Raw genomic sequence first — 16,876 nt, 5'->3', positions numbered from 1 at the left:
ATACAGTGCCTTGCAAAAGTATTCACCCCCATTGGCTTTTTGCGTGTTTTGTTGCCTCACAACCTGGAATTTACATGGATTGTTTGAGGACTAAAATAACAGAAAAAGTCAATGTGCATCACTATTCACCATTGCGGCTATCACAGCTCCAAGTCGCTTTGGACAAGTCTCTATGAGTTTACCTCATCTTACCACTGGGATTTTTGCCCATTCCTCCTTGCAAAACTGCTCCAGCTCGTTCAAGTTGGATGGTTTGCGCTTGTGAACAGCAATCTTTAATTCTGACCACAGATTTTTTATTGGATTGAGGTCTGGGCTTTGATTAGGCTATTCCAACACAATTACATATTTCCCCTTAAACCACTCAAGTGTTGCTTTAGCAGTGTGTTTGGGGTCATTGTCCTGCTGGAAGGTGAACCTCCGTCCTAGCCTCAAATCACACACAGAGTGGTACAGGTTTTGCTCAAGAATATCCCTGTATTTAGCACCATCCATCTTTCCCTCAACTCTGACCAGTTTCCCAGTCCTGACTGCTGAAAAACATCCCCACAGAATGATGCTGCCACCACCATGTCTCACTGTGGGGAAGGTGTTCTTTGGGTTATGTAACGTGTTGGGTTTGCGCCAGACATAGCATTTTCTTTGATGGCCAAAAAATTAAAGTTAAATCTTAAAGGAGAATTAACCCAAAAAAAAGGTTAATTAAATCCACAAGTGCCTTTTACCACTGCCAATTCTTTATATTGGCTTTTAAAATTTACAAATGCAGCAATTTAGAAATTAGATGAAAGGTTTAGTACTGGGAAACACTATTTTAAAGATAAAAAGTGCATTTTATATACCACTATATATCAGACCAAAATGAGGGACAAATGAGGAGGAGAGGGGGACAGAGGGACATTGCTCCAAATAAGGGACAGTCCCTCGAAATCAGGGACAGTTGGGAGCTATGGTTTTGTAATATATGAAGGAATGAGACTAGTGAATAACTTCTGTTCTAAGAAGGCTTTACTGCACAACGCACTGATGCTGTTGGAGGAATTTTCAATGATTATAAATGATTCCTTTGGTCTTAAAGGGCTGACCATAATCTTAAAGCATTACTAAACTGTAAAAAAAAGTCTGTATATGCAGTAAAGCATGCTTGTTATACTCACTGTATAACCTAAGGGGTTAATCCTCTGCATTGTGTAAAAATCCTGTTTGATCCAGTCTTCTCTGATTATCCCCTTCTTCCACTGTCCCCAATCCATCTATTGATATTACAGAGGCTAGGGAACAAGATGCTCAGTTTACTGTGTATTGCTAGAGAGTTTTTTGTTTTTTTCTTGGTAGAGTGCATGTGATTAGCACAGTGTCAACCAGCACTGGACAGTCAGAAGAGAATAAAAACTCCTTCTACAAGCTTTAGCTAAACACTGATAGAAGTCACAAGACTGCTATATACTGCAGATGAAAAGGGTATTCAGCAGTTTATATTTACTAAAATGATTTCATTCCCATGGTCTGTGTACTGTGGGAGACCAGATATAATGAATGCAGGGTCCTTGGTTTAGTAACACTTTAATACTTGTCCGTAGGCTAGCAGTAGAAATTTTCAGATTGGCTTTTTGTTGTCTAAAGTTGCTTTGTAACCCCTTCATTTCTTTTCGTTCTCCAGGACTCGGACTCACCAAGACATTCGACGGCCTCCAACAGCTCCAACCTCAGCAGCCCACCGAGCCCAGTGTCCCCTCACAAGACCAAGAGCAGTTCCTTAGAGAGTTCGGACCATGTCAGCTGGGACGCATGAACTTCACGCCCCTCACCGCTGCTTAAAAAAGAGCCGCCTAAAATCCAGCTTGTCCGGGACTGGCGTGGAGGGGCCCCCCAATATCTTACACAGCTCAACAACGCAGCACCGTGATGCCTGGGACTCGTAAGGAGGCAGCTTGTTGTGGAACGAACCTTCTAGCTAGTAGAATTGGTTGCTTTTCACACAGTTTACAATGTGGCTTTTTTGCCATAAAATCCGTTAGCCACAAGGAAAGGCAGCAACAAGCTCAAAAATGGTGCACACAGGAAACAACCATTTTGGGGGAGAACGGTGGGGAATTGTGGGATGAGAGTTGGGGGGGGGGGGGATCCAGTGCCGCCCCGGTAGCAGCCCTCAGACTTGAGGAATCAGCACTGTGTCACCTCTCGCAGGACCTCACGTCAGGTGCATTACCAGACATTGAATGTTACCCCCGCTATCCGTTCACCCCCCCCCCCCACCTTGCGTCATCGGTAACGTATTTTACTATGAAAGAGTTTAATCTAAATAGTACATCGCATATGTATATATAAGGATGATGTATTCCTCTGAGAGTAGAGCATATTTAAAAAAAAAGAGAGATTCTGTAATTTTAATGACGGATTGTTTGCGTTCATGATTGCTATTGGATAAACCAGCTTAACTCAACACTTACCATACAATCACACTTTTTGTTTTTTAAGGTTTGACTCACACAGTCGCTCATAGGTCATTCATAGTCATCCACGCCGTATTATCCATGTTCGTGTCCGCACCAAAGGGAGTACACACTTTCAGCTAGTATAATGGAAGATGCTGCCAGCTAAGGTTAGTCGCAAGGGATCACATTGGTGGTCTGAGAAATCCTTTTATTTTTTAGGCAGAGAGCAGCTACCTTATGCTATGCCTACCAGGAGGTGGGGCCTTCACAAATAAAGTTGACAATGTTCCTTTAAAGTCAACCTGAAAGCCATTTTAAACTTTTAAAAGTCCTTTATGATAGCAGACACCATTTTTAGGTGTCCTGTGTGCCCCCCTGATCTTGATTTCACTATATAACGGGACTCAATTAGGCCCTGCCCTCAAAGCTAAGCCCTGCCCACCAATCATCTCCCTGTCCAATGACAGCACCCATTGTGACCACAGAAGTCCTTTCATTGGAGAGTAGGCTTTATTATTGAGTGGAGCTGCGTTGCGAGGTTAGTTAAGCCTAAGTAAAATTGTAGAGACTCTTGTTAGAATCAGAAGGGTACACAGAGTACGCTTTGGGGCTCTCAGTCTACAAAGTGATAGATCTAAAGGTATGTGTTGGCACTGTTTAGTTTACAGTCTGGGTACTGACCGGTTACCCCAATAGCACCTCGCTATCCCTGCTTTTTAAGCAAGCCATTTAAAACAAGCTGACAGGTCCTCTTGGAGGATAGAACAAGTAGTCTCCTCTCATTATGACATAGGACTGAGCCCAGTATGGAGAAAGATACTTGTTTGTAAAGGTGGCTGCAGTTCCACACAAACTTTACATTTCTCAGGAAATGACCTTTTTCAGTGCTGTACTAACAGACCCTTTTAGATCACCTGCTTTTTTGGGGGGGATTATTTATCCCCTTTATCTGTACAACTTTGCTGGGTGTCAGATCAGCAAGTTAAAAAGGTTATCACTTTTGATTATTTTCTGTCAGATGAAAGATTTTACAAGTCCATTGTATGTGATCAAGGAGCGAATAATGCAGTGTTATTTGGCAGCAAGTAAAAATATCCCACTAATTAGGTGCAGTACTGATATCTAAACTGGAGATGGCAGTCCACGTTGCTTTTGAAATTGGTTAGCAGCTGGATGTCCTGCACAGCAGTGAAAACAGTGACCTCTACTGGAGAGAAAATGAAAGTGTTTACAAATGAAGGCAAAGTCCAGCCAATATTGCTGTTTTTGGTGACTGCAGACAGGATAAATTACTGCCTTGCTGCTTATAGCTCTGAAACAGAGCTGAATCATCCACAACCTAGGAAGAAGCCTAGAGGCCTGGTGGATGTCCAGGGTCCCTGCTACATTCTTCATGCTCCTGAAGTAAACATGTTTGTAGTGCAATGGGCTAAAGCTATATGCACCTGCCTGTCCATGCACAAGGGAGAATGTGCTTGTGGGAGGCTGAAGTCTGATGGGGCCAGGGCAGTACAGACAATGCAGATGGGGCAACTTCGCTGTCTGTTGCAATCCTTATCAATGTCGGTCCTAGGCATTGTGGGAGCAAAGATGCTACCTTGCCAAGGGCCCCATTCTGCCTTAATCTATCTTTTGACCAGATCTCTGCTCACCTGGATCTTCTGCAAGTTTTCACATTGCAGAGAATGCAGCAAAATATAATATGTGGCAGTGGTTAATTAGTTCTATCAGCATCTACTGAAAACAATTGGTTTTGGTTGGACTTACCTTAAACCCCTTGCTCGGTTGTAACTTTAGAATGTTTTTTTTCTTTTGATGCCTAAAAAGCAGTTTTCAGGATGACACAATCCCTTGAATAAGATGGAGTTGAAATATAAGAAATCTCACAGTGTGTTGTGTACCCTTTTCACGGTTTCCAGTAACACTACAGACACACAAGCAATGCTACAATATTACAAAGTTTGCTTAAAGAATAAGTGCACTTTTGAGCGCAACAAAAAGAAATTAGCTCATTTTTTGTATTGGGGCACAGCAAGCAAATCTAACCACCTTCATTTTTTCCTTTCTCCTGCTGTCCCTTCAGAACCCTCCTGGGAACCCCGTGGTCTGCTAGTTCAGATCCAAGAAAGCAACCTTGGCATCCCTTTAGATGTACCTGAGATATCTCAAATCACCTAGCTGGCAGTCTGCCTATAGTCCTACACAGAGTCACAGTGGGGGGGTTACTAAAATGAGAGTGCAAAATCAGCTTCCGGGTTTTCTTGTCAAAGCGCAAGCTGAATTTAGAAGCTGATTGGTTACCATGCACCATTCAGTGCTCCAGTTTTAGCAAATTTCCCCCAGTCTGTCCCTTTTAGGCCAGGTTCATACATTGTGGCTGCAGTTTTGTGCCTGGGGTCCAGTGCAATTCTGTACACAGGTTTGCATTTTAGCCTGAACTTGCACCAGACCCTTTTTCAATCTGGACTGCGGCCGTCCTGGACATTTGTGAACCGACTCCATTGAGAGCCAGTCACACTTGCCTGTCATGCAAATTGGATCCGGAGAAACCCACATCCAATTTGCATTTGTGTGAACCCAGCCTTATACTAAATACAGGAAGGCATGTTTAACTTAAAATCAAGCTCACATTTTTATTTTTATTTTTTATTAATCAGTTTTAATTTTTTTAGTGTTTGCCATTTTTATAAAATTATTTTATGTCCTGTTTTAATTTTTTTTTTTTTAAATATAATGTTTTAGAAATATTTAATCCAGTGAGCTTTAAAACACCGTGGGGGAGATTTACTAAAACTGGTGTGCATAGATGCTGATTGGTTACTATACACAGCTGCACCATATTCTAACTTTGGCTTGTTCAGTTAGGCTACTTTCACACTGTGGCGGATTTCAGGTGTTTTAGCGCTAGAAATAGCCTCTAACTGATGCCTGAAAACCATCTCCCATTCATTTCAGTGTGTCTTTTCACACTGGGGTGGTGCGCTTGTTGGATGTTAGGAAAAGTCCTGCAAGCAGAATCTTTGGAGTGGTTTGGGAGCGTTGTATACAGTGCTTCCAAAATGCCCTGCCCATTGAAATGAATAGGCAGCACTTTTGCGGCCGCTAGCGGGGGCTGAAAGCTCTGCAAAAATGAGCAGCGCTTTAGTGCTAACGGCCAGGCGCTGCAGTGTGAAGATAACCTTAAGCTGTGACAATAAAACTTAGAAGCCGATTGGTTCCTATGCACTGCTGCACCATATTCTATGTGCTCCAGTTTTAGTAAATCACCCCCTGTATGTTCACAGACTGTTCTGGGCTTTCTAAAAGGAAAGCCCAGCAGTTTCTGCTCACTTTGTGGACAGTGTCTCTCTCACTCCTGAACATAGAAACAACATTTCTTTTCAGGTTCTGATAACGAAAAAAAAAGGTTACACACACTTTAACCACTTACAGACCAGAAGATTTGGCTGCTTAATGACCAGGCCATTTTTTGCGATACGGCACTGCGCCGCTTTAATTGACAATTCCGCGGTTGTGCAACACTGTACCCAAACAAAATTGATGTCCTTTTTTTTACCCACAAATAGAGCTTTCTTTTGGTTGTATTTGATCACCTCTGTGCTTTTTAGTTTTTACGCTTTTGAAAAACAATATTTTTTTTTCCTTTTTGCTGTAATAAATATCCTCAAAATGTTTTAGGCCAATATGTATTCTTCTACATGTTTTTGGTAAATAAAAATTGCAATAAGCATATATTGATTGGTTTGGGCAAAAGTTATAGCGGCTACAAACTATGGGAAAGATTTATGGCATTTTTTTTAGCATTATTTTTTATTTTATTTTTACTAGTAATGGCGGTAATCTGCGATTTTTAGCAGATGACATTGCATGCGACATTGTGGCGGACAGATCGGACACTTTTGACACATTTTTGGGACCATTGACATTTTATACAGTGATCAGTACTATAAAAAATGCACTGATTACTGTATAAATGTCACTGGCAGGGAAGGGGTAAACACTAGGAGACGATCAAGGGGTTAAATGTGTTCCTAGTTAGGGTTTCTAACTGTAGGGGGATAGGACTGACTGGGGGAGGAGACATAGCATTTGTTCCTACTTAGTAGGAACAAACGCTATGTCTCCTCTCCCCTGACAGTATAGGGATTTGTGTGTTTACACACACAAATCCCTGTTCCTGTTCTCGTGCACACGGTCGCAGGTGGCCAACGGCGATCGCGCCTGCCCACCACACACATCGGTTTCCCCACCATGCAGCGGGTCCGCTTGCCTGCTATCGCCCTTAGAGGTACAGATGTACCCATACAGCGATTTGCGATAACAGCCACTTTGCCGGCATATATCTGCGTGAGCTGTTCGGCAAGTGGTTAAGCTATCCATAGCTTAAGGTGTGTGTGTAAACTTTTTTTTTTTTTGGTATCAGAACCTGAGAAGAAAGCCACCACTACCAGCTTTGCTGCAAGTCTGTGAAGGCCTCCTCACTCTCCATGTATCAAAGCCAAAGAGGCTGACCCATCAATGTTTACCTCTACAGAAAACAAATGTAAAAGGTGAACACTGTAGTCCCTCTCCACCCCCAGGTCCACCTCTGTACTTACCTTTAAGAATGCTGACCTGTCAGTGCCAACAGAGCCGCTCTAGCAGTCCGGGGATTTGAAATCCCCACTCTTCTTTACACTTCTGTGTGCAGCACTTCCAGGACAGGCCAGAGCGATTCTGAGTTGTCAGCACCATTGCAGTGAATCGCTCAGATTGGTCCTGGAAGTTCTGCATGGAGAGTGCGAAGAACAGACATTTCAAGTCTCTGGACTGGCTCCATGGGCACTGACAGCTCAGCATCCCCGGAGGTAAGTACAGCTGGGAGGTTTATACAGCGTTCATTCACCTTTTTAGGGAAACTAACATTTTAACTCTATGGGAGGTAGCGTGTTGGAATGTGCTATGCAACAATTTTTTTTTTTCCATTAGGCGCACTTAACGCACTACATTGGTGTGAATTGAAGCAGTAGGACATAAGGAAAATTGCCTTGTCTATGTATTGGGACTGTGTTGGGCAATGTTGCCCATCTGGGCTAGTGTGAATGAGGTGTAACATACATCTGGAGGTATACCAGGGATGCCTAAATTATGGAAACATTATTTCTCTTCCCCCTCCCATTAACCTCTTGAGAGATATCAGGGAGCGCCTGGTCTATAAAAAGGCAAAAAAATACAGAAGGTTTAGGATGGCAAGTGAGCAGCATACGTTTTATTTTTATTTTTTTCATCTTGTGCACTTATTCTTTAATCTCCAGACGTCATTAAACTTTTGTTCCAGCTGCTTGGCGTCCCTATGCGCCAGGCAAGCCCTGTGCCTATAACGTTCCAAACTCCTCCCGAACTCGTGTCCGCCATGCTGTTTTATTTGTCGGTTTTAGGAACTAAAAAAAAAAAAAAAAACCACCACCACCTCCCTTCACCCCTTTGCATGTCGGTCAATTTGTATTTTTAAGACATCCGCTTTTCTTTGTATTTATTTATTTATTTACAGTTTTCTGTCACCGTTTCCCTCACCAAAGTGTCCCGACTCCTCCCCTTCCTCCTCCCCCTCTCCTTGCGTTGTATAAATCCACGTATTGTGCTTTGCGCAGTCTTTGCAAAATAATATTTTTTTTTTCTTCCTTTTGTGTTTGTTACAATCGAGATGTCATTTTATCTGTTAATATAATATTTATAATCACTATGCTGGTATTTTATTTTTTATTTGTTTTTTTTTTTGTTTTTACAAGGAGTACTATAAAAAGGGGGGAGGGGGTTACAAATGAAAAAATTATTTAAAAGATAAAAAAATAGAAAACAGACACCATGTATTTTTCTTCTTTTTTTTTTTTTTTTATATGTTTCATGCTGTGTTGGTCGCTGTGTTAGAAAGGATTGTGGGAAGAGAATGTTTGACGTATTATTACGTGGGTTGAAGGGGGAAAAGATGAAGTCGCAGTTGCCAATACAGGTCACACAACTTGGTTTTCTTGATCACGATTAACAAGCATGATGTTTTGGCATAACAGATACAGTGTACATGGTAAACGTTTTGGTTTTGGCAATAAAATATTCTAATTTCCTTGACAGGAGTAGGGTGTTACTTTTCCTATTTGCACATCGTCTTCCTGAAGGTGTCAGCAGAGCGCATGCTCGGCCATCCTTGAGTAACTTTACACGTCTTCATAAAATACATTTCTGACATGTCACAGTATACAGCAAAAATATCATTTTTTTTAAGAAAAGCTCCGCTTTTTATTGTTAAAAATTCATCCTTGATCTCCATTCAGTTACTTTGGCTAGGCTGTGATGATGTCATCAGTCTGCTGCAGGCAAGAGGAAGCATTTCCTCAGTCTCCTTTCCCCTATTGATCAGACTGTAGCATTGTAACAAGTCACAAGGTGAGAGGCTGCAGCAGGTATTGATCTATAACAAATATTTGTGAATGCAATCAAGAGTTGCATATATGCCAGTATTTATCTTAAAGGATAAGTTCACCTTTGGGAACATGTTACATGTTTCACCCTAAAAACAGGTGGTACATGTAACATGTTCCCACTGCTTGTTCTCCCTGGGGCAGCATTACGGGGGGGGGGGGAGTCACCTGTACTAGCTGTCACTTTTTGAAAATGAGGCTGTGCGGGGCTCCGCAAAGCTCTGTGTATGAATGAACTACAAGTCCCGACATCCTTTACAGCTTTCGGCTTGTAGTTTTTAATGAACTACCACGGCGCTGCAAGTCTTCCTGTCAGAATGAATTGGCTTCCTGGTACATGGTATGAGCAAGCAGAACCTCTGGGGGAAACTAGGATGGAAAAGGACCTGGGGTTCCTAGTAGATGATAGTCTCAGCAAGCTGCTGCTAACAGAATATTGGCATGCTTTAAAAAGGGATTCATTCCAGAGATAAAGCGATAATTCTCCCGCTCTACAAGACTCTGGTCCGGCCTCACCTGCAGTATGCTGTCCAGTTCTGGGCACCAGTCCTCAGGAAGATTGTACTGGAAATGGAGTGAGTACAAAGAAGGACAACTAAGCTAATAAAAGGTCTGGAGGATATTAGTTATGAGGAAAGTTTGCGAACGCTGAACTTGAGAGCGGATATAATTTCAATATACCAATACCATACTGGTGACCTCACAATAGGGATAAAACTTTTTCACGGAAGGGAGTTTTAATAAGACTCATGGCCACTCATTAAAATGAGAAGAAAAGAGGTTTAACTTAAAACTGCGTAGAGGGTTCTTTATTGTAAGAGCGGCAAGGATGTGGAATTCCCATCCACAGGCGGTGGTCTCAGCGGGGGGGCATCGATAGTTTCAATAAACTATTAGATAAGCACCTGAACGACCGCAGCATACAGGGATATACAATGTAATACTGACATATAATCACACACACAGGATGGACTTGTGTCTTTTTTTTTCAACCTCACCCACTATGTAACTATGTAGGATACACTGACAGATCTGCAGGAGACCTTCATGGCATCAGTGATCTGCTGATTTTGGGTGAAATGCTTTACAGGCTCCCGTAACAAAAAATAATAAATGCACATTTCTTTACCTACAAAAAAAAAAATGTGCATTTATTTATTTAAAGCAAACTTATCCTTTAAGGTGTCCTCTGTGCTCAGGAAGGTAAGAGGATGACCCTGGGTCGGTGTTAATTTTCGTCAATGAAACATTTTAGTCAGTGGCATTTTTACAGTGACGAAAACTAAACAATAAGTACACCACATTTTTGTCCACTGGTGAAAACTAAGACGAAAATCAGATCAGTTTTCATTGAACGAAATTGTGATGAAAATGTGAGGCAGGGACGTTTACCCTCATGAACTAACTTTTGAAATTCACAGGGCGCTCAGTCTGCTTCCGCCCCCCAGCAAGCAAGTGTGCACCGTGACGACTGCCAAAGACCAGAGAGAGCAGCACTGTGTGTTACAGGCCAGCCAGGCCTCCCGAGTACCAACTCACAAGATGACCGCCAGGCACCCATAGCAGAGAGCAGAGCAGACTGAGTGTGTAGTACAATTACAGCAGGTCTGAGGACTCCCCTTAGACCACCTTCTGTCCAAAGCACTGTGTGTGCATTACACAGGCCCTCCTCTGACCACTGGCAGTGGCATCCAGGGCATTGCATTACAGGCCATCCCTCAGACCACCATCAAGCACTGTGCAACATTACAGGCCTCCTCAGACCAGTGACCACTCCTCCTCTGGCCGTCCAGAGTTGTTAAATTGGTATCTGTGGGTTTGTTAAAACTTTAATACCATAAATAAATTTTTTATTTTTTTACTCCAGAAGTATATAATGATTACAATTACATTATAATTGAACTAAACTCTTTTTATTGAAAAAGGTACATGACAATGACAGTTATCAAATGCACTCAACATAAGCGAACAAAAAAGTGTGGTGCATCTTACAGTGAAAAAATGTCAATGTCTTTACAAGTACACTGCATTTCTCAGCATATTAATCCCAATACACTTTATCGAAAACACCATAGAAACACAAAAGTACAATTCCTATTTCTCAAATCTTTTAGTGATTTAGTTACAGTAAAGGACAGAAGAACACCAAGCATCCCACACTTTTATACTTATTTGGACAACCCCTGTGTTCAAATATGAGTTTTTCATAGGGTAATACCTGATTCACTAACCAAAGTTGGCTTTACGGGCCATTAATGTCTCCAGTAGCATGGTCCTAATGTCTTGGCCATTGCTCCTCGTCGAGGACCCCCAGCAGACACACCAGTGGGGTACATGGAACAGGAATTGATAAGACTGCAGACAATATCTCTGTCAACTGTTGCCAGTATCTCAATATAACTGGACAGAGCCACATAAAATGCGTGAAATCCATATGCGGACAGATGCACCTAGTGCAGGCCGAGGTAGGTATATGGTGCATTGTGCACAGTCTGACTGGGGTCAGGTATGTTTGATGTAGCATATAAAGGTGGATTTATTTATTGATGGCTGCGGGAGATAGATGGGTGGAGCATGCCTCCTCCGAATCCTTATCAGACAAATCGGAGACAAGTTGTTGCCATTTGATGCACACCTCCAGTGGAGCCCCACTAGTCGTCGCAGAGAGTAAATGTAGATACAGAGTTGAGATAAGTCCCCTAGAGCCCTGAGATCGAAGCACTCCCATCAGTGGGTATTCAGAGAAGTCTGTGTCACAAATGCAAAATTTAGTATGTAGCACGTCGAAGTTGTAAATACCTATAAAAGGTAGATTGGGGCAATTCATATTTTCTTTGCAATCCCTCAAAAGAAGCCAATACATTTCCATCATAGATGTTGTCCAGAGAAACCATTCCCCTACGCTCCCAGAATCCACAAATTGCTTTAAATGGGTAGTATTTCGTTAGTACCCTGAAAATGTGTAATTTTCTTGGTCTCCCTCCACACCATACGGGCCAATGTCAATATTGGTATATGCCTTTCCCCCAGTGCGGCCATAGGTGCCTCCAGTGCCATCAACAGATGTTTGATTTTAAGGACAGGTGAGCTATGACTCAACCACTGCCGGTGTAGCCAGTCCCAACCAGTCTGTCAGATGGTGTAGCTGACGAGCCAAATAATAATATAAGTTAGGTAATGCCATGCCAGCATCAGCCTTAGGGCGCTGCAGAGTGTAGAATTTACGTTTTCGCCTATGGGTGCCCAAATAAAGGTGATGAGTAGCGTGTCCAGGGTTTTAAAAAAAATATTTAGGTACTAAGGTAGGCATGTGAGAAATCACGTACAGATACTTGGGCAGAAGGATGATCTGCCTGCCACAGATGGGAAGTTTAGCTCAGACAGTAAGTTTAGCTTTAATCGTGGTAAACAGAGGGTCCAGATTCGCTTGGGAAGCCTCTGAAGGAGACAGGGTAATAATGATTCCCAAATATTTAAACAAGGTCACTACCTTAAGAGGGCATGGAAGGGCCTGCGAGGAAAAGGGCATAAGGGCCGACTTCTGTCGGTTAATTTTAAGTAAGTAAAGTATCTCACAAAAGTGAGTACACCCCACACATTTTTGTAACTATTTTATTTTATCTTTTCAGGTGACAACACTGAAAAAAAATTACACTTTGCTACTATGTAAAGTAGTGAATGTACAGCTTGTATAACAGTGTAAATTTGCTGTCCCCTCAAAATAACTCAACACACAGCCATTAATGTCGAAACCGCTGGCAACAAAAGTGAGTACGCCCCTAAGTGAAAATTTCCAAATTGGGCACAATTAGCCATTTCCCCTCCCTGGTGTCGTGTGACCCGTTAGTGTTACAAGGTCTCAGTTGTGAATGGGGAGCAGGTGTGTTAAATTTGGTGTTATCACGCTCACACTCTCATACTGGTCACTGGAACTTCAACATGGCACCTCATGGCAAAGATCTCTAAGGATCTGAAAAAAAAGAATTGTTGCTCTACATCAAGATGTCCTAGGCCAGTGCTGGCGAACCTTGGCATCCCAGATGTTTTGGAACTACATTTCTCATGATGCTTACCTACACTGCAGAGTGCATGAGCATCATGGAAAATGTAGTTGCCAAGACCATACAGAGGTTTAAAAAGTCAGGTTCCACTCAGAACAGGTCTTGCCATGGTCGACCAAAGAAGTGGAGTGTACGTGCTCGGCGTCATATCCAGAGGTTGTCTTTGGAAAATAAACGTATGAGCACTGCCAGCAATGCTGCAGAGTTTGAAGGGGTCAGCCTGCCAGTTCTCAGACAATACGCCGCATACTGCATCAAATTGGTCTGCATGGCTGTCTTCCCAGTAGGAAGCCTCTTCTAAAGATGATGCACAAGAAAGTCTGCTTGTCTTCAGCAAACTGCAGGCTAAGGACAGGGATTATTGGAGCCATGTCCTGTGGTCTGATGAGACCAAGATAAAATTATTGGGTTCAGATGGTGTCAAGTGTGAGTGGCAGCAACGAGGTGAGGAGTACTAAGACAACTATTTCTTGCCTACAGTCAAGCAGGGTGGATGGAGTGTCATGGTCTGGGGCTGCATGAGCGCTGCTGGCACTGGGGAGCTGCAGTTCTTTGAGGGAAGCAAAATACCAACATGTACTGTGAGATACTGAAGCAGAGCATGATCCCCTTCCTTCGAAGACTGGGTGGCAAGGCAGTACTCCAACATAACGACCCCAAACACACCTCCAAGAGGACCACTAAAGAAGCTGAAGGTAAAGGTGATGAACTGACCAAGCATGGCTCCAGATCTAAACCCTATTTAGCCTCTGTGGGGCATCCTCAAACAGAAGGTAGAGGAGCGCAAGGTCTCTAACATCCACCAGCTCCGTTATGTCATCATGGAGGAGTGGAAGAGGACTCCAGGGGCAACCTGTGAATCTCTGGTGAACTCCATGCCCAAGAGGGTTAAGGCAGTGCTGGAAAATAATGGTAACCACACCAAATATTGACACTTTGGGCCCAATTTGGACATTTTGACTTAGGGGGCTACTCACTTTTGTTGGTTTTGTAGAGGTTTAGACATTAATGGCTGTGTGTTGAGTTATTTTGAGAGGACAGCAAATTCACACTTATACAAGCTGTACACTCACTACTTTACATTGTAGCAAAGTGTCATTTCTTTAGTGTTGTCACATGACATAATAAAATATTTACAAAAATGTGAGGGGTGTACTCACTTTTGTGAGATACTGTAAATCTCCAGCCAAACAGGCCTCCGTACCGTCAGGATGTGTTATTTTATTCACTACAGATCTACCTGATTGCTGTCGAGCCATATGGGCTAGTAATTGACTGGACTGGTTCCCACATTCAAAATATTTCTGCTGGGTATAGAATGATTTCCCTTTTGCAGCGGCAAACATATGGTCTGAATATAAACGAGACATAAACTCCCAGTGGATACGGTTAGTTAGTTGGGGCTGTCAAATAAGTCGCTTCAGCTGTTTGGTACTTTTTTTTGCTAGATCTTTGCTTGTCTTAATCATTTAATAAATGATATAGTGGACTTAAGAGCCCCTCTTAAATATGCCTTTGAGGCGTCCCAAAACATTAAACCATGTTCAGAGCCGTGGGCTTCCAGGAAAGCCGCTAGTTGATCTGGTATCCTGTCATTGGACTCAATCAGGGACAGCCAAAAGAGCTGAACCTGCCAAGGTCTGCGGATTGCAGTGGCCCCAGTATCAATGGACAGTGACAAAGGCGAATGGTCTGACACTCCCCTAGGCAGATGCGTGATAGAGGACAATTTGGTGAGAAACTTACCTAATGCCAAATCAATTCTTGAGAGACGGCCTCTGCTAGGGATGGACCATGAATATGCCCTGGTATTGGGATTGGAAACCCGCCATAAGTCACTCCAACCTAACTCAGAAACCAGGGAACCGAAAGCAGACAAAGTCCGGGACTGTGTGGCCAGTGGATCACCATGTCTATCCATGACCGGGTTCAAGAGCAGGTTGAAATCCCCTAAACATAAAACATAGGCTTCTGGATACATTGCAGCAAAAAACATTCTCTTTAACCACCTGTAGATTAGCAGGAAGGGGGTTGTAAATACCCATAATCACAAATGGGAGTGCATGTAGCTATGCCCAGATAAAGACATATCTCCCATGGGGGTCTGCCTGAACCTTCACACACTCCCATGAGACCGAAAGGTGCACCGATACGGATATCCTCCTAGAATAAGAGGAATGACAAGAATGACCCGTCCACTACAGCCAAGGCTTCTTGGGGTGATCAATGTGTTCAGGAGTCCAATGCGTCTCCTGAAGACAAATCAGGTGAGCATTGGATTTAAGTATCATGGTAAACACTTGGGAATGCTTGTGGGGGGGGGGGGTACCTTGACCAATCACATTCCATAACAAAAAGGTACTGAGACTAGCCATCAAACAATCGAAAATTGATGTTCAGCATATTAGGAAATAACAATGAGATAAAATGCATGACAGTAAATATATATATTTACTATATATGTGCCAATGAACAAAACGTCAATTGGCGTAACAATTGAAGCCAAAAGCCAAACCATAAATAACTGATGTAGTTAGTAACTGTTGACTGATTTTGTAGATAAGAAGTATCGATGGGGCATTACCTGCACATTGCAACAGCATATGTGAACTAATTCGTTGTAGAAGCCATTTTCTTAAGTTTTAACAAAAAAAGAAAAAAAAAAGGGGGGGGGGGTACATTCTACATGGCTATTGTTAGATCAAATAAACGTCAGATGGAACAATGTCAAATGCACATAATTCCCATATTACATGTGTATAATTATCAGAGTTCAGAGCCCCCCCCCCCCCATGGTTAGTAGGTAGACAACAGAAGCCATTTCGATAGAGTTCCAGGTTCAGCCAGAAGAGGGTAGCAACACACGAGGTATTACATTCAATTTTATTCAACTAAAATGTACTGGAGATTTTAGTCAACTAAAATACGATGACAAAAACTAAAATGGCATTTTAGTTGAAGACTATGACTAAAACTAAAACAGTTACAGATGACTAAGACTAAGATGGCATTTTACTCAAAAGACTAAAACTAAATCAAAATTTGATGACAAAATTAACATTGCCCTGGGTGATGCCTAAACAAAGATGACTCCATCCTTCTGGAGAGAAAAACAGATGAAGATGTTGTTAGGGGAACCCAATAAAATGGCTGAACAGATGACTTAATTGTAAGTGCATTTGACCTTTAACTAAAGGGGTCCACAACTTCTGGTGAGTGCGGTGTGCTAACTATGGGAGCAGAGGAAGAGCACAGTGGTGGCCCGACACTACTTCACAATATTTTTGGGGCTTTTATTTCACTGATCACAATTTTGGCAGCAAGGCAGGCCATAGTCGGTGCAATTTCTTTCCTGCAACCACGAGTTGCAAGAAAGAAATTTGCACAATTCCTCCATCAACACAGACAATGTTGACAGGGGAATCTCTCCTGCCGATCAATTGCTCCCGGTGGGAGGGAGAGAGCCGCCCTTCCGGGAGAAGACAGTAATTATTGCTAGCGTTTATAGCGGCCTCTTGCATCAAAAGCAAATCTGGCAGGCTGGTTGTACCCAAGGTGATCGGGCGTGCTCAGGTATTCCAGGAATTATATCCTTGGGATATTTTGATTGCATTGCCAGGGGAATAATTGATCTCTGAGAGGTAATAAATACCTGGAAAGGTTACATGTTTGTTGGCATGTATGCATTTAACATGAAATTGTATATCTGATGTTCGGTCCAGAGGGCAAAAATAACATGGACACGGCCTTTCTAGCAAGACCAACGGGTATTTTCTGTACTTGCTGAAAATGTTCTTAGCCTGAAAAAATGGCAGCTAATTGCCAGAATGTCCACATAAATGATATTCTCATTTACCAGTCCTTAGATGTGATTACATTACATTTTAGTTCTTGGGTTTAGATGTCCTTAAAAGCCTAACTCCAT

General features: G+C 42.5%; 1 protein-coding gene across 7 annotated transcripts in view; it reads left to right on the top strand.

Annotated features, from left to right (window-relative positions):
• CDC42BPA (CDC42 binding protein kinase alpha) overlaps nt 1-8,540 on the top strand; it is a 354,685-nt gene extending 346,145 nt beyond the window's left edge. For 5 of the 7 annotated variants that reach the window (XM_077485865.1, XM_077485864.1, XM_077485866.1 and 2 more), the window contains one exon: nt 1,661-8,540. In XM_077485865.1, the coding sequence (XP_077341991.1) occupies nt 1,661-1,792 (132 nt within the window). In that variant the 3' untranslated portion in view covers nt 1,793-8,540. The remainder of the gene's footprint in view (nt 1-1,660) is intronic. The other 2 variants (XR_013276619.1, XM_077485867.1) reach the window with 2 other exon arrangements.
• Nucleotides 8,541-16,876: the final 8,336 nt, after the last annotated feature.

The sequence above is a fragment of the Lithobates pipiens genome, unplaced genomic scaffold (assembly GCF_037356315.1).
Source record: "Lithobates pipiens isolate NorthernLeopardFrog02 unplaced genomic scaffold, aLitPip1_a1.2 Scaffold_18, whole genome shotgun sequence".
In the NCBI taxonomy this organism is placed as follows: domain Eukaryota; kingdom Metazoa; phylum Chordata; class Amphibia; order Anura; family Ranidae; genus Lithobates; species Lithobates pipiens.
The sequence above is the reverse complement of the archived record's forward strand: the minus strand, read 5'-3'. Positions and strand labels throughout refer to the sequence as shown.